We start from the raw sequence: 22,925 nt of genomic DNA on the forward strand, positions 1-22,925 counted from the left end.
GTGTGATGGAGCGGGAGGAGGGAGGCACTTGGGGATAGGGATGAAAGGATTGGTGGAGGGCAAAGTAGCCCCTCTCTCAAACCAACTCCCCCGCAGGTACCACCAGTTCCCAGAATCCACCAAGGGCAGGGAGCCCGGGCCCATCCAGACCAAGCTCCACAGAGCATTGGGTGGCCCACCTGATCCCACAGCAGTGGGGGGGGGGGGACACACACCGTAGTGTTATTTGGCCCTCCAGCCTTTTAACTTCAAAGTGGTCCATAGGCCAGGGGGCGGTGGGCGTGTGTGGCGGGATGTGGTTGGTGGCTCGGCTGCAGCAGAAAGAGCACTGAGCCAGAAACGGAGCCAGTGTGAATAAAATAAAAAACTAAAAGAGCATCCTGAGTCGTGTCCTTCAGGGTTACAATGATATAAATAGATCATGCCTCTCACTTGTATGACAGTGAATAGGTTTCTGGCCTTTAAATCCCCCCCCCCAAAAAAACAACACCACAAAAACAAAAACCTCTGACCAAGAATTATTATTTTTCCTTTATTCAAAAAAGTCACTTTCAACTGTAGCTCAACAGCCATCAACAAGTAATGGTATTTGATAACCCAAAAGGAAAAAAAAAAAAAAAAAAAAAAAAATTAGCTTTCTTTAAAAAAAAAAAAAATGCATCAGATATACAAAGACTCTCTACACAGGACACTAGACAAGAGCAAGGCAGCATTTCAACAAGTTAAAACCTCATTTGTGAAACAATGATCGACCCCAACTGAGAGACTGAGGGCGGCGTGTTAGTTTATTAAAAATTGTAAAAGAAGAAAAAAAATTTGACAATGTTTGAATGCTAGATACTTTGCCAAACCACAGATAAATGTGAAAACTGAATTTAAGGAGAAAGCTCAAAACCTGACAGGGAGATGGTGTCATAACAGTCAGACTTTCATTACATCAAAACAGGGCAGATTGATCCATTAGTCTCTTTGGAAGTACAAGATTACACCACTGGCAGCTCATGCAAACAACTGGTACACGCCACATTCAGAGTACTTACTGTATCAAGATCATCATAAATAATCCTGACACACCAAGTATTCAAGTGACTTAAAACGCCTCAGCTCATGATCTGAGGCATAAAGAAAACAGACTTTGGTTTCAGGCATAGCAAAAGAAACATTCTGTTAATTCAAGATTTTGGGAGATGGCTCAAGAGTGAAAATAAGGCTGCATGGACAGCGTGTCAGAATAGCCTCGCTCAACCAAGGAACAACTGCTGGCTTCAAGTTTGTCCAAAATTGTATTTTTCAGGGTGGGGAATAAAAAATAAAGTTCAAAGCTGTTCCACTCGCCAACAAGACCGTCTCTATATAACAAAGCTCTGAAAGTCTTCTTTTAAACTAAGGTTTAATCTTTCTTGATCCAAATCATGGCTAGACATCCTGTTGTAGCACTGCACTTATCCTGGTGCCAACCTTTTCATCTCAATCCTGAGCACATTTCCCAAAATTCCCAAGAGGATATTATATTCATAAAAAAATAAAAATAAAAAAAAAAAAAATTACGATACCAGTCATTTTCAGCAACTGCCATTTACAGAGGCACAACTGAAAGACTGCTGCCCGATAGCCAACATCAATCTCCACAAAACTCAGCGTTATGTCATTGTACAAACTGCAGCCACATGAAAGCCTCACGGGTTTCACTGCAGTCGACTCTTAAGACAAAGCTCTTTAACAAAAATGTTTAAAAATTAAATGCACACATTTAACAGAAAATATACCTGAAACTGGACAGAAGACTCGTCCAGTGCTAAAGAATTAAGACGTGGGACCAAAACAAAAAAGGCACAACAGAAAGGCCCTGAGGTACAGCAACTGTGAAACAGTTTGGCAACACCGATAGGCTAGTTTACAACTTAAGCATGAACTGACCCAACGGAGTGGGCAGGAAAGTCCACGTGTGACCTGAAAGGAGGTGAATGTGATAATAGCTGGGCAGGAATCTCAGTACTGGCAGGAATGAAGCGGACCTCCCTTCACTGGAGGGACGAAACATCGAAAAGGCCTTTAGTTCATATCTGCTACCACAATGCTCAGTGCCTCTTCACAGTCACTAAACCTTTAACAGATATGAGTCAATATGGTGATACTGTAATTGGCAAGGTTAAAATAATAATCAACCCTGTGAGAGCCATGAAGGAACAGTCCTTAGATTTAGTCTTTTTCTATAAAAGTTTAAAGTATCACATAAATTTAAGGTCAGTTTTCTTGCAACTACTCAACCCAAAAATGGTTAATGTAAATCTTAGCTCCTGAAATTTAAGCGTTTCCTACAAAAATTACAAAGCAAATAATTTGATTTGTCAGTCACAGACTAATTTTATCTGCATGTAGATATTGAGCTTCCCTGGACAAGAGTTTAAAAGCAATGCATCCATATACAACTTTTAGCATTTTGACTTAAGTGAGTAACCTCTGCAGTGTCTCGCTGTCAGCATGAAACTGTCCAAAAGACTGACTGGTGGAAACAGGACTATGCCTGTGGCCAAAAGGCTGGTTAAGACCAGTTATCAGCAGAGGTTCAAACTGAGTAATAACCAAATAGGCAACATTTGGCTTGTTCAGTTAATGGTGCCAACTAAAGCCAAACTGCATTGTTGGAGAAAAATTTCAGCTTTTACTAAGTTTTTATTGTCCAATATTATTTTGTTCCACTTCAAGGCACCAAATATCTGGCATTGAGTAGTTTGTAAAATAAGAAAGCAGCATGATTCAGTTCTCTTTAAACCAAGTTGACAATGGTCAGACTAGACAAGGTCTTTCAGCTAAAGCGTTCATGGGTCATCAGGGGAACAAAAAACAAATCAAAAAGCGCAGGAGTCAACTATCTAAACATTTCCTGTATGGGAACATCAACACCAAAAGCCCTTTAACTTTAGACCCCCACAAATATGAAGCTCTATGCAATAAAACAGATCGGATAAAGTACTGTGCCAAATTCAAAATCAGAACAGCATCGAATCTTTTCTGCTTTTAGAAGAAAATTTGAGGGGAAACAAAAAACATCAAGTTCTTCGTCTCGTTTTCACTGCCCAGTAGAACCACAGAACTGTTTGGATCAGTGAAGAATAGCAGCATAAGCAAAAGAAATCCAGTGATATTGTTTACTGGACATGGAGTTACAAATCTACAAACAGGCCATGGCAGACTTCTTTACACTGTAATAACAGGAGACCTCTAAGCCATTTAAATTGATCACCATCCCTTTTTGAATGTGACAAAAACCTCAGACATTTAAAGTCCACAGGGGAAAAATAAAATAAAATGGAGGGCATGTTAAAAAATAAAAATAAAAATATTAAAATATTAAAAAAATAATGCTTCACCCCTAAAATTGAAGAGGGGATTGTTTGGCACAGACATGCTGAATCAACTGATGTAAGCAGGAGGGTCCAAGGTCCCATCAAGAGGCTCAGACGATGGCGTTACTGCCGCGGAGGCCCACCCCACGGGCAAACTGCTCCAGCAGGCCGGAGATGGCACCAGAGGGGCTGGGAGCTGAGGATTTGAGGCCGACAGTGGAGCTGTAAGCTGCCAAGAAGGCTTCACGTACTGCCTCCAGACGGGCCTGACGCTCAGAGGGGAAGGAACACCTGGAGAGGACAGAGGAAATAAGCAGGGGGGGATAAGATGGGAGGTAAAGGTCTGGGAAAATGCATCTCCTGCTGAGACCAGAGGGAAGGCAGATGAGTCAAAGGGAGGACCCAGTGGAACTGCATCTCCCCAATTCTCATTGTCTAACTCATTGAGCCCTTTTATTACATTGATCTTCCATGGCAAACACTACCCCACCTTAACTTGATGCACTGGTACAGCTGCCAGCACTAGACAGTCATTAGGCCCTTTTAAAGTTCTCTGAACCCTGTTATTGGTCAAAAGAGCTGGTCTTCCCCAGTAATAGGACCTCTATGAGACGTCCACCCTCCTCATGGTTCTAATTATGTCAACTTCATATGGACGGACCTTTACCATCACTGATCATGTGATCAAATGTGGTACATTTACTCATATTCATACAATTAACCTGACAACCATGAACAAGTCCGAATCTGTGATAAACCGGCATGTCTTTGGACTGTGGTAGGAAGGCCCTGGGAGGCCCCACCCACAGGCCCTGGGAGGCCCCACCCAGGGGTCCAAACCAGGAACTTTGTTAAGTGACAGTGGTTAGCACTGTCACCTCAAAAACACAACATTTGTGACACAGCCAAGTTACCATGCTGGGTAGCACAGGAGTGTGTTAACAGCCAGGAACAGTAGGGACGGATACATTGAAAAGAAATAGACCAATGACAAAGATCACATACAATGCTAAAGTAACTGAAACCAGCAAACTCTTACTACACCCAGTCATACAGCCCAGCACAAACTATGGTTACTGATTTGCTAAAGAGATCCTAAACTGGCACAACATAAAAATGGCATCACAACTGAAAATTTCACAATAAACTGTGGACCCTGTAATGGCAAACAGATCCAGTGTTGGAATGAAGGAGGAGATATCTGAGCATAAAGCTAGCTGTGGTTTAATATAAGAAGTCTGAGCTGTTTGTTACCAACTGAGAAAAGGGTGACAGTCTGCTTCCCTGCATCCTTGTCCCACTGGGAAGTGAACCTCTAGTTTAAGACTATGAAACCATGCCATCATCTACAAATCTTTCTACCAGTGGAGAGGTACTTACATTCGTCCACTGGCTTCATCCTGAAAGCTGAATGGCAGGGGGGAGTCGTAGGCAGCGATAGCAGCAGATGAGTTGGAGGATGAGGCCAAAGGTGGAGGGAAATGGGTATGGTCATGGATGCTGCCACAACCGGAAACTATCTGCCAACTACCATAATCTGTAGAGAGGGAGGAACTTGACCGAGCACAGTCCGCTGCTAACCTGAGAGACAGATAAGAGGGACAAAAGTAAAAGAAAGCCCCCAGAGCTCATCTTGATCAGTAGCATGACTGAAATTTGTGTTGGAGCAATCTCCATTTAGGATACAGACTCCGTTTCAAGTCTGTATCAGCAAACCAGTTGTATCCTGATAACAAGTGGTGTTAAAAACAAAACCATTATATTTGTTCCTATAATGCATCTAAGATGTTTTAGGCTTTGGGTCCACAGTCAGCTTGATTTTTGGCACTCCACAGGTGCCCATGATCTCCACGACCACTGTTCACATCACGCTTCTTAATAGCTGCATAGCAAATGGATTGAAATACAAAACGTGTTGCTTGTGGACAGACCCTTGTAGGACTTTGAATTCTAAAGTTTGCTAAAGGCTTCCACACAACGTGTTAACAGACCTCTGTGCATTGAATCGTACTCGTTATTAATCTCTGGCTCTCTCCCAAAGCATGTCTTTGTCTCGTCTTCCTTCCCTCACCAACCCAGCCGGTTGTGGCAGATGGCCACCTCTCCCTAAACCTGGCTGCGCTGGAGGTTTCTTCCATCCCTCTGTTGCCAAAGTGCGTGCTCATAGGGAGTCATGATTGTTGGGTTTCTTTCTGCATGTATCATTGTATGGTCTACCTTACATTGGACCTTTTCCAATAGCACCTTTTTCTTAAACCAATAGTGTTGTGCCAGATGTATGACATTAGAATATTGTGTTGTAACTGCTGAATGATGGAATCTTAAAGCCTTCAAATGGGACTACACTGATTCTGATCTCTAAGGAGACACCACTCCATTCTTCACTTTCTGTCCCGTTTCTTTGCACAGTTGCAGCTGTTTTGGAGAAACCAAATACTGCCCGAGTCTCAACACTGGTACCAATGTCTGTATTTCTTACCATATACTTTAAATCTTTTTAAGGACAATCCATGAACACAGTCTCATAAATAAAATCTACCAGATTGATACATGTATCCATTTTATTCAAGTATTCTTGCTAGATAAAAGTGATACAAATTAATAAGATGCTGCAAATCTGAATAAGCTGAAACTGTTTAGCATACGGCATTTTTGTTGCTTTTGGATGCAGCTGCATACTATCAGAGCTTTGCATGGATTTTGCAAAAATCTGTTATACAATACAATCACTTAAAGCTTAAAAAGTCGTGCTGTGTTGATGACAGGGTGGAATCCAATTTGTCAAAATCCACACAAAGCAGGTCTGTTATGCACTAAACTTTTTTTGGCCTACAACTGCAAAGAGCATGTTATGTAGACCATCTTGTCTTCCTTAGGATGGGAAGTGTTCAGAGGGTTTGTGCCCTTTCCTGTACCTGTCACAGGGTTTCTAAGCCTGTTTAAAAGCAGCAAGTTTAGACTTCTGTTTTACTGGAAGAAAAAAAAAAAGTTTCTCTGCAGTTGCAGTTTTGTAATAAAGGAAATAAGCAGGGACTATGCAACAAAATCCTCCACGTACACTTGCCTAATAGCAGCATTTAAGTGACTGAGAACTTCAAGCTTTCTGATTTGGAAAATTTCTGAACACGTCAAATGGTGCAGTTAAACCCAAAATAAGGGAAATGATAGAAACAGAAATGAAAGAAGAATTCAAAGCCGACAAAGAAGCTGAGACTTCTAGAGGAAGTGGAACACTCCAAACCAGGCCCTGAACATTTTAACAGGTTCAGATAACAGTATAACAGTGTCGTAACACTGTCGTAGCAACTGTATTTCACTGCTCATAAGTAAAAGCAACAGAGCTGAGAAGGTGCATCTGGTGATTTACACACTTAACATTTTGTACAAAGTACGCAGTCAAGCAAACTTGAACTGGCGGGTTGAGCTACATGGACTCCCTCACCTTCTCCCTGGAACAGCCAATGGGCTGCTGCCAGTACGAGTGTCGCCATGCTCCGAGTGATTGGATGAGGAGCTAGAAGACCTGGCGTCATTTGCTGTGTGGGAGAGGCGGTCGTCCAAAGGGTTCTGTTTATTCCAAACCACCATTGGAGAAGAGGAAGCGGTGCCTTTTCTCCTGAGGGCAGAGAGAAAAATCACCATTAGCAGCTTGTTATCCGAGGCCAACGACACCACTGCATAAGTTAGATGTTGTATTTGGTATTCCTTAGACAGGAACGTGTGTGTTAGTTCTAAACTAGCAAAGTGTTGGAGCTGTGAGCATTTCCTTAAAATGCAAAGAACTTGTTTGAGATGACACAACTTCAGACACTTTAAGGCCTTGGTTGAAAAAACAAAAACAAAGCCAAGTCCAGCATAGGGTCACAACAACCATCCAAATCACTCCAACTAGCTTGCATACGATGACTGCAAAATGTTTAATAATAGAGTAACCAGCTTTCTCTGACTGAGAAAAGTACCTGGAGACTATAATGCAAAACACCCTATGAAACAATGCAATGACTTGGAGGTGAGCATTTAGATAATACTCATGCACCTCTACATAACCAGTCAGATTCCTGAGTGACTCCATTCAACTTGCCCTGCATAGCTGAGGAGGGTCTCAAGCAGACAGAATCACAAAAAAGTTGTAATTGTGTGGATTGAAAAGCTTTCACATGCGTTTTGCAGACCTTTTGTTATCCACTGAAGGAGAGCAGATTTGCATTTTCTACGATGTTGTTTTTACTGGACCGTATGTATTATACAGCAGTATAAATATTCTAAGAAGCTTGCAATAACTGGAAGAAAAGATCAACCTAAAGACACTTTGAGAAATTAATCCTTGAATTTTGTGAGCGTGTGTGGTGCTGACCAGTTGGAGGCTTGGGGCTGACTGGAGGACAGGTCCACAGTGTCATTGGTCAAGCTTGATCCACTAGCAATCTCTTCAGTGATGAGGGAAAAGTCACTGTTCAAACTAGTCACACTGCCACGGTCCCTGGACTCTGAAAGCAAACAGCATTTCACATGTCACACAGGAGAGCCTGAGCAGCACCAACCAATAAAGGTTTACACCCCCCCCCCTTCAATTTTCCCAAAGCTCCTGTATTGCCCGCCCCACCCCAGCTAAATCTATTATTTAGATGTATAAAACAAAGACATTTACAGGGGAAGGCTGGAGCAATTCACCAGGGATTCTGCAGTCACACGCCTGCTGCTCAGTGTCGTCCTCAAACACTGCAGCAAAGGCCTGAACAAACCATTTGCACCTATGAAACTGATCAAGTCTGACATGAAAAGCACCCTGATGTGACTACCACATTAAAAGGTTAAGAGTTTGTTCAAGCACGTTTTGGGTTTTAGGCTTGCACTTTTATAAAAGATTAAAGTACCATTTTAAAATCACGTCTCATTGTTTTGCTTTAGGCACTTAAAGTCTCCTTGCATCAGACCAGAGGCAAGTAGGATGAGCTCCCACTGCAGTCTGTAGCATAGCACCACAGACTGCTTAATGCTCAATACCTTTTAGGTGGTTAGTGCCAAATGATGGTAATTTGATGCCACATTTAGGATGTCTATATAGATATACAAGCCAAAGCCTGCCTATATATAGTTGCTGAACAGAGCACCCAACTTCTGATGGTTGTTTTCAGCAGCCATGTCACAATGTCATTTAAAGACCATAGTGAGACGTGCTGTAACGTATAGATCAGGGGTCCCCAACATCCTGACTCCAGCCCAAATCTGAACCCTGAGAGGGTTTTTTTTTCTCCCCAGACCAAAGCATTTTCTCATTTGCCATGTAGGTAAATGTTTTATTCCTGCCGGCTACCGTGGCTGACTTTTGAACAGGCATGTCGGGCAACTATGTGGGGCAGCAACATTCAGGTCCACACTCCAAGCAGCTGGTGGTGATATTGCACCACCAACACAAAGGAAACCCATGCAGGCCCTTCAGCGCAGGTTGCTAAATTCCTAGCTTGGGAGCTCAGGCTTGTTGACAGTATAATTATGACTTTGTGCTGCACAGACGAGTAAAAGAAGATGGCTTTGTCATAAATACGTAAAGTGGATGATGAAAATTGGGCATTTAAAGATAAACTGACAAAATTCGCTCACAACTGACTAATGAACATTTGCATCCATGCTTAAGAATTGCATTGACCCCATTTCACCCAAAATTTAAAATGCTAGCTGCAAATTTCTCCTACTAAAGTGAGAGCCAGCACAGTTTCAGGATGTTTTAAGTTACATTGTGTTTAGTTTGTCAAACACATTTTCTGCAGTTTAAAGCACTTCCTAATTTTCCTGAATATTGAAGGGTTTTAATGTTTGTTTGTTTGTTTGTTTGGGCGAATTGTTTATTATTGCATAATTTGTTTAATATTGGTACTTGAACTGGATTGCACTCGTCTGTCCAGGAGATGATTTAATGGGCATAAAGTTAAATGATTAAAACTAATTTCTAAGTACTAAGTTTTAAAAAGAGACTTTCCATTTGATTCAATTTTATATGATGGATTATGCAGAAGAAAGAATTGGGCTGAAAGGCCTGTTGCTTTACCAGTCACACCATATGATTAAGATGTCCTCTTTGCCCAATTCATTTCTGCTTAAAGCGATCTAGTCTCCACAATCACTCACCTTACTATTCCAGCACAAAGCTGAACACTTAACATTTCACTAGATTAAATAACAGATTAGGCATGTCTGAACTTTTGATACTGCATATCATCGGAATACCTTGATAATCCCTAAGGAAATTATGTGGTTACAGTTGCTCCAAGACAAAAGTAACAGACTGAATTAAATAATACAATATATTACAAAGTTTATTATAATATAGGCTCCCAACATATCTGTAATTAATTAGATCCATGAAATATCAGTCAAAGCTTCTACAGATGAAAGCATGCAAGAGTGACTCACTCAGCTGGCAGAGCTCGTCCACAGTGAAATCACCGTCTTTGAAGTGAGAGTTCTTCCTTCTAAAACTTAGAGGTCAGACATTAAAAGACGAGTGAACAACTGATGGTGAATCCACACAGCTGGAATTTGACTGGGTAATGTGGTAAACACACCTCTGCTTTTTAACAGTAGAGAACTTCTCTGAAACAATGTGCTTCAAAAAATTGAAGCAAAAAAAGAAAATCTGAGGAGGAAAGAAGAACGTCTGATGAAACGAACAGAAACCATTAAGACAAAAATAGAAACTGGTAATAGCAAGGGGTACACAGAGTGCATGTAGCCTTTCACAAACCAAAATTCACTCAACGTATTTAGGAGTGGTTACTCCACATTATGCTAAATGATTAAGTGTCATTTTTACTGGCTTTAGAATGAGCTACAACTTCATTTTAAATACCTCTTCCCCTTTGGAGAGTCGATCTGGCAGCATGTGACTAGAAGGGAAAAAAGGAATGACTGAAAAGCTTCCCCAGTGCCAAACCTCAGCATAATATAATATAGCATAATAACACTATAATATAAAATTATAGTTCTAAACTGACCAGTTCTTTGTCATAGTTAAAAAGGATAAATACAGAATACCAGCAGAGCTGAAATAGATCGGAGATGCAGATGTGCTTCATCAACATCTGCACCTGAGGGTAGCTTTAAAGGACTTTGATACTTAAACTACAATGCACCATATATTCAACTGATCCAAGTGTGTTTGGGATAAACTCATAGCACCATATTTAGCTGAATACTTTTAAACTGAACCTGAAAGCTAAACATTTTAGCTTAAAGATCTGAAAATGAGTGACCGAGTTTAAGCTGATCGGTGATGGGATCAAAAGGCTTATAATTATCTTAAATGCTGCACGTCGCAAGTTTACTTCCCATTCTTCCATTAATCAGTCACAACTCAAATATGTACTGTAGACAACCAAGCGTCTCTCAAGTCAGGCGGCACTACGAAGTGTCCAAATCACCTCCGACATTTCTGCTGGCCAAATCAACATCTCTTAACAAGTTGCTGTGAAGTCCTGAAATGACAGATGTAACATTCTTACCCAAAGAGGAACCAGTCGTAAGCGATAGTCAGATACAGAATCTCTGTGGGCTCCAGGCTGGCATGCACTGCACCATCCTGTGAAAGATGGGAATACCTGAGTCAAACAGCTCGCTCTGCAGGCCTACTTGTTGTTCCTAGAGTATTTAAAAGTAGAATGGGAGGCAGAGCCTTCAGTTTTCAGGCCCCTCTTCTGTGGAACCAGCTTCCAGTTTGGATTCAGGAGACAGACACTATCTCTACTTTTAAGATTAGGCTTCAAACTTTCCTTTTTGCTAAAGCATATAGTTAGGGCTGGACCAGGTGACCCTGAATCCTCCCTTAGTTATGCTGCAATAGACGTAGGCTGCCGGGGGATTCCCATGATGCATTGAGTTTTTCCTTTCCAGTCACCTTTCTCACTCACTATGTATTAACAGACCTCTCTGTATTGAATCATATCTGTTATTAATCTCTGTCTCTGTTCCACAGCATGTCTTTATCCTGTCTTCCTTCTCTCACCCCAACCGGTCGCAGCAGATGGCCCCGCCCCTCCCTGAGCCTGGTTCTGCCAGAGGTTTCTTCCTGTTAAAAGGGAGTTTTTCCTTCCCACTGTCACCAAAGTGCTTGCTCATAGGGGGTCATATGATTGTTGGGCTTTTCTCTGCATCTATGAAGCGCCTTGAGGCGACATTTGTTGTGATTTGGCGCTATATAAATAAAATTGAATTGCAGGTGGCTTTCTAGTAGGTTTAGGCTTCAGCAGGTACTGTGTACGTGTCTAGAAGTAAAGTGCTCACGTTACTTCTGAATAGACTTCTCAGGAAACGCACATGGGAGCATGACAGCAGTCTGGTTTAAATGAATGCACTTAAGTGAAACTATCCATGGTTTAAAAAAAAAAAAAAATTATATTGACCATTGGTAGCATTTCTGCCCTTTACAGAGGTGCTGTGTCACATTGGCCAACTATGGCATAATGCCTTAATTTTGCCGTTTCTGCTGCCTGTACCCTACAGTATCAGCACACCATGACCGCTGAGTAATTGTCCACAGATCACCAGTTTCAGTTTTATCAGAAGATTGCCACGTGGGTCACATCTTCAGAAGAAGACTTTTTTGCATAAGTTGGAATTTAAAACTAAACTAAACTAAATGGTGGTGGATACAGCGAGGCCAATTACAGCACAGAAAAATTGACACAAGGAGCAGCGGTGGATTTGTGGCAGACTGATTAAGCATGGGATTACAAGGTTGGTGGTTCGATCCCTGGCTCCTCCAGTCTGCATGTCAAGTATCCTTGAGCAAGATACTAACCCCAACTTGCTCTCCGATGCATCTATCGGAGTATGAATGTACTTAGAAAGCACTACGTATAGATTAAGTGCTTGTGAGAATGGGTGAATGAGGCATGTTGTATAGAGCGCTTTGAGTACTCCAGGAGAGTAGAAAAGCGCTATATAACAATCAGTCCATTTACAAGACTCTCTAATGAAGGTCTGAGGGACCCATTGAGGCGTTTGGTGTCATGTGGAGAAACAGAAATAAAAAGATTTAAAGACACTCAATAGAAAAGACTTACTGCCCAGAGAGAGAGCCTGAGGAGAGACACGAACAGAGGCGTTCTGTCCCACCCTGATATGCAGTGCACCAGGAGGCCTCTATCATCTGAAATGACAACACCTGAGAGGTCAATGCTGTAAGCACCTTCTGGAAAGCAAGAGTATTATGAAAAGGTAGAGTACATAATGCAGAAGTGTTGTGTAACAGGAACTCGATAGATGAACTCAACTTGTGTACTGAACTGGAAACAATACTGAATGATTAAAGTGAAGACAGCACCGAGACTGAGCAACATGCATATTCTGTTTTGCAGTGGCACAGAGTGCCAGTACAACAGCTCTGCGCTGAACTGCCTTCATGAAGGATGCTGAACCACAGCTTGAAATGTATAGATGTACAGGGAAATGCAGAGAAACTTGTTTATTGATCTGCATTCTGACAAAACAATAGACAGTAATTGGCATAATAATCCTCTGCAATGACCTGATCATGCTAAACACCATCTACTGTTATTAATTATACTCCATTAGCCTGATTTAGTTTCAACTGGTGTGTTGAAATGAAGATAAGTTTATGTAACTGTATTCTAAATCATACTAAATAAATGGAATTAAAAATAGTACCAATATTGGACGTAGTATAAATGAACAAAATAAATAAACTAAGGACCTTGGAAAGAAAAGTGTCTGGACTTCTTTAAGATGTTTCTAACTAGAACTGAAGCAGCTTCTTGGATGAGAGGTGAAACATCTTCAAGCAACTTAAAGTCCAGACGCTTTTCTTTCCAAGTTTCCTCAGACTACGATGTCCTGGGTGACTGAGAACCTTCAGACAATAAAGCACTGCCAACTAATGCTTATTTAAGGCCTTTGTGGCTATTTGAGATGGCTACACAGACCATTAATTAGGTTAAAGCAGTGTTTCTCAACCACTGTGCCGTGAGAAATGATCAGATGTGCCGTGGAAGATCATCTGGTTCCACCTGATTCTCCAAGAGATCGGTGTGTAATGGGCAGAACAATTACATTCTCTTCCACTAGAGGGTAGTACAACTACCTGCTCCAATTAAATGGGTTGCCAACTGCCAGTAAAACAGAAGACAAAGAAGAAATTACATAATCGCCATGCTGTGAGTGAGACAATATAGCAATAGATAAATATTTGAAAAGAAAGTAGTCAGTCGGACCTGAGAAAATTCTGACCCAGATGAAGGCCCTAGCATGAGTGGCAAAAAAAATAAAAATAAAAAAAATAAACACAAAAAAAAAAAAAGTTTGGAATTGTTTGGAAAATTCACACGGCACACCACCAATGTGAAATATATGCCGTGGCTCCAGAAATGTTGGGAAACACTGGGTTAAGGAAGGATTATGATGAACTGTTTAAGACGTCTTAAACTTGAATTAAAACCAATGTTTTGACACAAACTGACCTGAGCATTTTGACATTTTAGTTCCTTAAATATCTACTCGGATTACTCTGTTAGAAGTTGGACATTGAAACAGTGACAGTCTACTCAAAGTCTTCAGCTGTTTGGTGGTTAACCATTAACCACAGAATTATCCAGAACAGGAAGTGAATTGCCTACAAAACCTTATGCTAAACCTGGTTTCTTATTTGACAGTTGAGTCTATATTACATCCCAGTGACCAATGAGATTACCACTCATTCTGACAGAACATAAAACTGCTGGAGGAGTTACCAAGGTAGCCAGTTAATGGCAAGCTTTCCTTCTACCATGACTTTGACTGTTGCTTTATATTATGATTGAGCTGCCTCCAATCCACAACAAGAAAACACACACACCTACCATCACTATTGATGATGTGGAGAAGTAGCTTCAGGTAGTTCTGGGTCTGCTGCACCAGGTCCCATGACTGGACAGTTTTCACAGAGAAACAAACATTAATTGTTTGATAAAAACCTTACTTTGCACTCAGGAAATGATCTTACTGGATTACATCTTAAACTGGAAATGTCCTTCATACTGTGTGTCAAAGCTCAGCCCTCCACATTTAACCAAATCCATAGATTAAAACCCAGGAAGAAAATCATTTTCTGCACATTTAGCTTTACATTCGTGGACTCTAAAAATCACATTCTGTGAGGTCAGACACCATTTGACTACAGTTTTATCAGCATGAGTACACCAGCAACCCACAGAGAAACATTAAACATTACTATGAGACACTAATATTACTATAAATGTGCCAGTTTGTCTGTGTTTTGTTTGTCAACCCATTACAGCAAAAGCATCAGGGGAGAAAAAACTTATTGTGATGCTAGTGTATGAGCAGTCAAGTTATGAATAACGAGCCAAGATCTATGCAAGGTGGACAACAGATGGAGCTATAACACCAGTAATATCAGCACATGACAGTTATGGCAGATAACTCCGTAAAAGCAGGAAGAAGAGAACTAACCTGGTACTGAGTCCAGTCAATGTTCAAGTTGTGAGTAAAGCACCTGGGGATTGTCAAAGGAGCGTCCACAAAGTCCTGTCAGAAGAGACAAAGAAGAACGCTCAACACAGAGCTGATGTCTGACCAGTGCCTGATCTGTCTGAGCAGATTCTCTACCTGATTCCAGTTAAACACCAGACCCTCTGCTGTGTAATCTCTGTCTTTGTAGTCCTTGAAAAACTCACATCCTGAAAAACAACGGTAAAATGTAATTTATTTTTACAGGCGCCAAATCACAGCAGTCGTGCAAGGTGCTTTATATAGTAAAGTAGACCCTACAATAATACAGAAAACCCAACAATCATACGTCCCCCCCCCTAACAAACTCTGTGAATTAACCCAAAGTCGAGCTATAATGAGTAAACAAAAATATAAATAAAATGTTTAGTTCCCAAATATTTTCTGCCTGGCAGAAGGTTTTATGGCAAATACGCACTTTATACAAAGCAGAAAAATGTGAATCATCAAATTCTTAAGCTTTGACAAATTTTACTAGCTTAAAGTGCAACATCCCAGAGCTTTAATTTGGGTAGACAGCACAGGTGCATGTTATGAAAGAGTAGTAGTAATAAAGTTTTAAGCACAAACACCAAATGGTAGTTTAATTTATTACTATATTATCATTATTAATCGAGGGCTTTGTTCTACAAGTCAGCTGTTCGTGGACCGCCTCTAATTCCACTCATATTCCATTACTGGCTGATAAAGCACACCTAGCTCTGGTGAAAGGATCCTTACCTGGGTAAGGCACAGAAAGCAAAGTGAAGTCTGCATAGCGTTGGGCCTTGTCTACCTTCTCTGATGACGTCACACTGCAGGGACACAAGGAAACCAAATGAGAAGCATTATAAGCAGCCACCCATAAACATGAAATAAACCCTTTTATTAAAAGCTGTTTTAATGTGATAAACTAGCAGTGCAGCTTCTGACCTTTCTAAAGCCGACAATATTGTTTAAAATTAATTAAAAAGCTTATTAATGTTGCAAAATATATATAAAAAAGCAGGTTAAGTCTCCCTTGCAATAAAATGCATTTGCACAAACTTTTCATTCAAGAACCATAAAATTGTTCATATTTGCACAAATGACAAAAAAAATAAAAAAATCTGTGTGAGAACAGCACTCAGGGGGAAAACTGGAACTTAATTACTCCACTTCATTGAAGTGTTCCTGTTATTTGTAGTATATTAGTTCTTGCTGATACTGCTGCTTCACACTGCAACTGTTTCCTGGCCCTCTACTTTTTTTCTTAAACTTTCACTTTCCTGACCTTTGACCTGCCTTGTCACCATGTATTTGCAATCAAAAAATCTGTCCCTCAGTTCCAGACCTTATAATACACTGAATGATGCAGCAGTGACTGCGGTGCTCTAGACAGCTGTTTATAGTAAATTGGGGAAAAAAAAAAAAAAAAAAAAAAAAGCCTCGCCATAATCCCATCACACACCCAGCTGTTAACGACAGAACTGACAAAAATCTGACGCTAAACTGAGAAGCCTCATCAGAAGCCTCCCTCTAACCTCTTCTAGGAAACTGACCTAAATGGCACAGAGTGAATGAACCAGTACAGTCTGTTCCTTACTTGAGGCCAAACTTAACCTTCTTGTTCTCCACCATTAAGTCGCAGATGTAGCGAACTGACAGGTAACGCAGCAGCTTAATGTCATAACCTCGAACCTTATCGAAGAGATGGGAGTCACCGTTCCTGACGAGGAGAAAAGTGAAGAGATGCAGAGGAATGTTCAAAAAAAATTATAGCATAGACAATTTATGTGACACATAGTAACTGTTATTAAATGATCCAAAACACTGAAGGAACACAAGTCACTTTCCAAAATACAGCAGGGACGGGGGAACACATCAGAGATGTGTGTACTTGCTGTACATTTATTTATTAGTTTCTAGACATGAGCATAAACTGTGACCAGGCAGATTGTTAGACCTCAATATTTGAGATATTTTGGCTCCTCATCTAATGAGCAAAAAAAAATTAAAGTACGACTGACGTTTAACACTTGTTAAAATTCTTGTCATTTCTATTTCACTTTAAAGAAAACCAATTCATAGAGATTGTGAAAACACGCACATAGCGTATAAATGTTGGGCATTTTCTAGGTGTAGTTTCTAAACGTACAGGTGTGTTACAGCATTAAATTTTTCCAGTTGTCAACCAATGATTGGATTAAGATTTAACTTTCAAGACCAAATATCCAGGCTGTAAATTCTGTGGGGTTTTTGTTTGTATTTCTTTTTTTTTTTTAAAAACCCTGTATGATCAGGTCAGTGACAACATCAAACCTACCCTCAAATCCAAATTCTGACTTTTCTCTTAAAAACAAAAGTCTTATTGGGCAGTGTTAAGAATGGATTCATTTGTTTATCACAGATGAGACTTTGACTCCATGAGATTAACACAATTCTTAAATTACAAAATAAATACATTTAATTAAATAAAAAGCCATCCCACAGTCCTGATTAACCCACAGAACCATGTCCTGTGTGTACAGTAGATAAGGTAACCATTACCTGACTACCCTGTCATCCTCTGGAAACTCCTCCGACTCCGTCCATGTGTCATCACTGCCCCCTAAACAAAGAAATTATAAAAATAGCAGGAAAACATTAGTCGGGTCACTCTCCACATACAGGCTTGGAAATATTAATTGTTGCAGACTTTGCATAAGTGCAGCATCAGATAAAACATTGTTCCAATAAAGGGGGAAAGTTAACACCTTAAAGTGGGAAATCATTCAGCCATCTTATTCCACTCATCCATTTAAGAGTTATGGGGGGGCTGGAACCTACCCCACTGTCATGTGTAAGAGATGAGGTACACCTCAGGTCTAACAGAGCCAGACAACCACTCAAGCTCACATTCACCTCGTAGTATCATCACTGAACCTAACACACATCTTTGGAGTACTCAAGCAGAACCCACATCAAAGGAAGACACTTCCACAGAGAAAGGCCCAACCAGTATGCAGACTTGAAACTAGGACCCTGTTCCACACACTAGTCCTAAAATGGGGTGTAAACAGTGAATGCACTCTTGTTGTGTAGTCAAATACACAAAGAAATTTGCATGTGTGAGCCTAGACGTTTCCACTCCATTAACAGCAAGTGTCTTCCTAAAAGTCAATCCCAAGTCTCTGGAGAATTTTCTGAAAGCTTCTGTAATGCAGAAGTAATCTTTGCACTTAGTTCATAGAGTCAGTGTGTGCAGAAATGGCACCATTTGTCAGACTGCCAGGAAGTACAGCTACTGTACCACAGCAGTGAACTTTGCAGCCTGAGAAATGCTAAGTGATCTTAATATTCGGTGCATTTCCACCCCCCACATGTTCCCCTCAACTGACGTTAAAAGGGAACTAAAACAGAAACAACTGTAGTCATCCCTGATGAGCTGGTGATTCTCAGTGGAGGCAACTTTCAGTCATAAAAGGCTCAGAAAGAAAAGTGCTGCAGCTATTCACAGGTCAGAATCTAAACTGAAACTTATCATGAAAATAAGTCAGCCACAACTTCACATTTCCACTAACTTTAAGCCATTTGCAGGTGTGTGCTTTTTACCTGAGAAAATGTAGTTGTAGCCTGTGCGTCCATACAGCTCCCCCCAGCCTGCCAGTGTGGATGACCGGCATATATGCTAAAATATGGCAAGCAAAGAATACACCACATTTTATATTTCAGTCATTTTCAAATTTAAACATTCAGAAAACTGAACATTTTGAACCTTCAGCTACTTTACTTCTTAAAGAAGGAAAATGCTCCACAAAGTCAGTCAGACCAAAATTACGGCCTCACAAAACAGCACAGACAGTTAGCATTAGTACCCTAGAATCATTGTAGCTCAGCGCCTCGTGCCTTAACACAGATGTAACATTAGCTGGTGCTGACACTACGTAATCTTTAGTGTTACAGGTTCACTGCACCCACACAGATCTAATAAACTTAAGTTTGATGCATGCAGGCTGAATTGGGTCCAAGATGCTCTGGCCCTTATTCATCTTCTACTCGTCCCCTTTGGTTCCTCACAACAACACGAGAAGGATACATAATTCAAACGAGCTTCTGCTTCCAACTCAGCTTGATTGTTCTTTGTTAGCACTGTACACATTTTAGCCGCATGTTTAACCTCAAACCATTCAGGTTGGGTTTGTTTTGAGTACATTTTTTTCCCTGCTTCACAAGCGTCAGTGTTAAGGAGCGACCACAGCATGAGGAGGTCACACCTTTGACATCAGAATTTTGCCACATGGAGGAAACAGAACAGTTGTATGTAACCAAGACCAATATAGATACCTTGCCATTGTAGAGGATGACTGGACAGACGAACCTCCCTCTACAGCGAGCCATCTTACTCCGGTTCACCAGGTCCTGCAGCTTAGAGATCTGCACCGTGCTCTCAAACCTGTACACACGAACCACCACATGCTCTGCACATTAACTACACAACAGAATCCAGCAGTTAACAAATTTCTACTCCAAATGAAACCAGTCTCATTTATGCAAATTTACAATAAAATCTTAAAAGCTTTTACGCTCATATTGCCGATCTTCCCCCAGTTTCAAAAACAAACTGCAACCACTATAGCAGAAATGAAATCGACAGTTGCAGCTTTTTTTAAAACTCTTTTCTTAGAAAAACTTTAGCACACTGACACATGAAAGCCTTCAGCATTTTCATACATTGCTCTGGTTTGACTGTTTTAACGACACATCCTGCCACCTGACTAAATCACTGGACTGGTCCATTTTGAAAGTTTAAACTAACATAAAAATCGCTAGTAGTGGCAGGAAAGCAACACTGCTGAAGGAGCTTCTTTAAACACTGGCATTACTTTCATATTAGAGGCCTTTTGCAATAGTGACGAGGGAACTAAGTTGCTCTCCAATTGATGTAAAGCAAAGGTAAGATCTGAGCAGAACGTTCAGCTTCGGCTACAAATTTAGTTTTTTGGTTGTTTTTTTTTTTTTAAATAGCCACCAATACTTTACCCACACTTAACCTTATGCAAGTGCAGTCACAGAAACACCTGAGGATTAACTAAAGTAAAGGGATCAAATGTGATAAAGCGGCCAGAGGACACGCAACGATGAGAGTCAATAACTGATACTTAACAGATGACTCAGCATACTTTTTACCCCATAATGCAAACATTTATTACAGATGCAAGCTGCAATATTGGTATTAACTTTGTATCCAACTTTAGATCATTGCAACATTTTTGCGACAGACTTGAAACCCTGTGCAACTCTGGATTTTCTTAAACATTCATTGTAGTGATAAACACAATTTCCCAATTTCCCTGATTCTCAGTGCACTGTCTTCGCTAAAAATACGTTTACATAAATACATTTTTGTAACTATGTTTCTTGCATCATACTCGGTAGTTAATATGCATAGTCCATTGCCATTTTCAATTTAACGTGCAGCTTAAACATTTGTGAGAAAGTGCATTTTGTTTTTAACTGACACTTAAAAACTGGAAACATGGCGGCACATGAATACATTCAAAAGGAATATTTAAGTCTTAAACAAAACACTCCACAAAGCTATTTTTGCTTCATCATTACAGGTAGCTGTGCAAAGATTAAGAGTCTAATCTAGAAAGAATCAGAAAGGTTTCTGATGTAAAGTCTGCCAGCATTTTGGCCTCATCCATGTTTGCTACTTTAGATTACCAAATTACTTAACATTTCTTATTGTCAACTGATAAGTTGCTTCTATACTCCCCTGGGTGCAGTTATACATGTGGTTGCATGCATTAACTGCAATCAGGTTTTTAGTTCCACAGTTTCAGCTGACATGAACTTTGGAATCACTTTAACTGAAAGAAAATGTTTTCAATGTATGAGTTTCAATTGTGTAAAACCAATTGACAAGATGTATAGATTTTGCTGCGCATATGAAGGATTTTGCTGCGCATATGAAGGATTTTGATGCTGTCTTAACACATCTATTTCTAGCACTCTACTGGAAATTTGTTGCGCTACATGAATCAGCAATGAGAAAGAGGGCCTTTTTGAATCACTGCTATAATGTGACTGACTCCATGTGACACAACAGTCACTTTACCCCTCTGCCTCCTCCTTTATGTGTTCAGAGGGGCTGCAGACGGAGGATGATCTTTGGTCCAAACAAGTGGGTAATTTGTAACTAGGCTGAACTTTGTATCAGGGGATGACTGAGCAGTGGAGATATACCTGTCTTTCTCCACATCTAGGCATTCATACTCCAGGAAAACTATCTGCCGGGGGTAGTGTCCACACACTTCTCCGTTGGTGTTCTGGATGATGCTGTACTTGTAATCTCTGGCAAACAGGTGCAGACAGCGCGTCTCTATGGCCTCCACCTGCAGGAGATAAACATTATATTAATAGTCCTTAATGGTTCTTTTAGATAAACTATAGTCCAAAAGGCTCATGTGGAGAGACAATAAGATCCCATTGTTTTGGTATGGCAGATTCTAGCCACACAGTCCAAATGCATACCCATAGATTGCATTATTAGACACTGAGCAGTCAAACTGCCAGCCAAATCAGACAGTCTAGCTTGAGCAATACAACTTAAACATGCATGCAAGTTACGTACTACTTTTTGGATATTCTTTTGCCGAGTTGAGCATGTCTTCAGTGCAACTCATTTACATTGATTTAATACAAATAGCATTTGGCGCATCCTTAGCAAAAGTAGTAACTTGTCATGAAGCTAAAGTAGAGAGAAAAGAGAAGTACCCGAGGAGTGACTTCCTTTGCCCTGTACTGCGTCTTGGAAAACAGGTCTATCAAATCCGTTATTTCTTCACTCTTTCTGACCAACAGCCCGGGAGCCGGGAAGCCGCCGGCCGTGGGGAGGGGGATGTCCGTCATAGTGCCTGAACCCGCTGCGGTGGCTTCGAGCCGCACTCGACCTCCTTCAAACACCGCTGAGCCTTGTCCTTTGGGACGGGGAGACCGACCAGGCCATCCCTTCCCAGCCAGCTTTTTCCTGACTGCCCGCTTGAGGGAGCCGGAGCCGGGGAGTCTTCTTGAATTCAGGGCACCAGCGAACTGTTCCACTCTCCAAACACAGCCTGTTAGCCAGCCAGTAAAGCCGGTCACTCAAACCACAGCTGCTGCCGCTGCAGGCTACAGAGGTTAGCAAGACTAGCTAACAGGCTAGCTCAGGTCCCCAGGCGTAGCCTATCGTTCGTCTTTTCCACCAAATCAAAGCCCTGGTAAATTCATTCAACATAAATAAACAGCCGTTTTATTTTCTGACATAGAGTAAACTTTCATTCATCTCTCAGCACCAATAAAGTAAAACTCCCCGTCACCTGGAGTCAGGAAATCTCCAGGATCCTTCCCGGCCTACTCACGTTTCCTCAGTGCCATGTCTTCCTGTCTCCTTAGAAACCACGACCATAAACTGTTAAATGTATACAGTAAACTGTCCTGTCGCTGTAAGGTAGCAAAATAGAAGTGGATAACAGCCTCAGCAATACCGAGTGGTGTCGCAAGCTGTGAAACAGATACTGAAGTAAAACAGCCGATAAACAGGAAGCAGATTTAACCATGTGACAGCCATCACCCCCTTTAAATGGTGGTGCCTGATTGGATCAGCTGGGAGGACTTTTTTTTTTTAACTTTATTTAACAAACAATGAGTATACGACATACGAACAGATGAAGTATACAAAACAACAGAACATGAACACATAAAGCCATAAAGAACACATAAATTGTATGTACATTTCCACATCCTTAAAAAAATGACAGAAATATGGTGTTTTGTTAGTAAACTTACAAGCTGGAAGGACTCACTACTACTTTACTACAGCTGGGAAACAATCTGATTACAGTATTTGATCGGAAATAAAGACAGTGTTAAAAATTAAAGTAAAAAAACGATGATTTTACTAACCTTAACTTTACTTACCTTTCTAATTATCCTAGCCAGGTTAAGCAGACCACTTTCATATGAGAAACTATATTGGAGAAATTCTAGAGCTCGGTAAATGAGCTAAGGTTTGTTTGTTTGTTTTTTGCTTTTGTTTTGTAAAAATTTAATTTTTTGCTTCCCAAAGTGCGTCAC

At 40.7% G+C, this 22,925-nt stretch overlaps 1 protein-coding gene across 3 annotated transcripts; it reads right to left on the minus strand.

Moving 5' to 3' along the window:
* Positions 1-651: 651 nt before the first annotated feature.
* Positions 652-22,411, minus strand: mtmr14 (myotubularin related protein 14). 3 transcript variants are annotated; one of them, XM_085161088.1, is made up of 20 exons: positions 22,211-22,411; positions 21,588-22,066; positions 21,057-21,205; positions 19,152-19,260; positions 18,420-18,495; positions 17,376-17,436; positions 16,432-16,554; positions 15,588-15,661; positions 14,967-15,037; positions 14,811-14,885; positions 14,198-14,264; positions 12,407-12,492; positions 10,847-10,923; positions 10,195-10,231; positions 9,911-9,981; positions 9,759-9,817; positions 7,702-7,834; positions 6,790-6,963; positions 4,728-4,928; positions 652-3,638 (listed from the first exon to the last, which is right to left on the minus strand). In XM_085161088.1, exons 2-20 carry the CDS (start codon positions 21,720-21,722, stop codon positions 3,458-3,460), a joined length of 1,959 nt encoding a protein of 652 aa, XP_085017214.1. In that variant the 5' UTR covers positions 21,723-22,066; positions 22,211-22,411; the 3' UTR covers positions 652-3,457. The 3 variants fall into 3 exon arrangements, with proteins under 3 accessions (XP_085017214.1, XP_085017212.1, XP_085017213.1); XM_085161086.1 differs by having other exon boundaries at positions 9,759-9,823; XM_085161087.1 differs by having other exon boundaries at positions 9,759-9,823; positions 22,169-22,411.
* Between the last annotated feature and the right edge of the window lie 514 nt (positions 22,412-22,925).

This window comes from Neolamprologus multifasciatus, chromosome 5, assembly GCF_963576455.1.
Source record: "Neolamprologus multifasciatus chromosome 5, fNeoMul1.2, whole genome shotgun sequence".
In the NCBI taxonomy this organism is placed as follows: Eukaryota; Metazoa; Chordata; class Actinopteri; order Cichliformes; family Cichlidae; genus Neolamprologus; species Neolamprologus multifasciatus.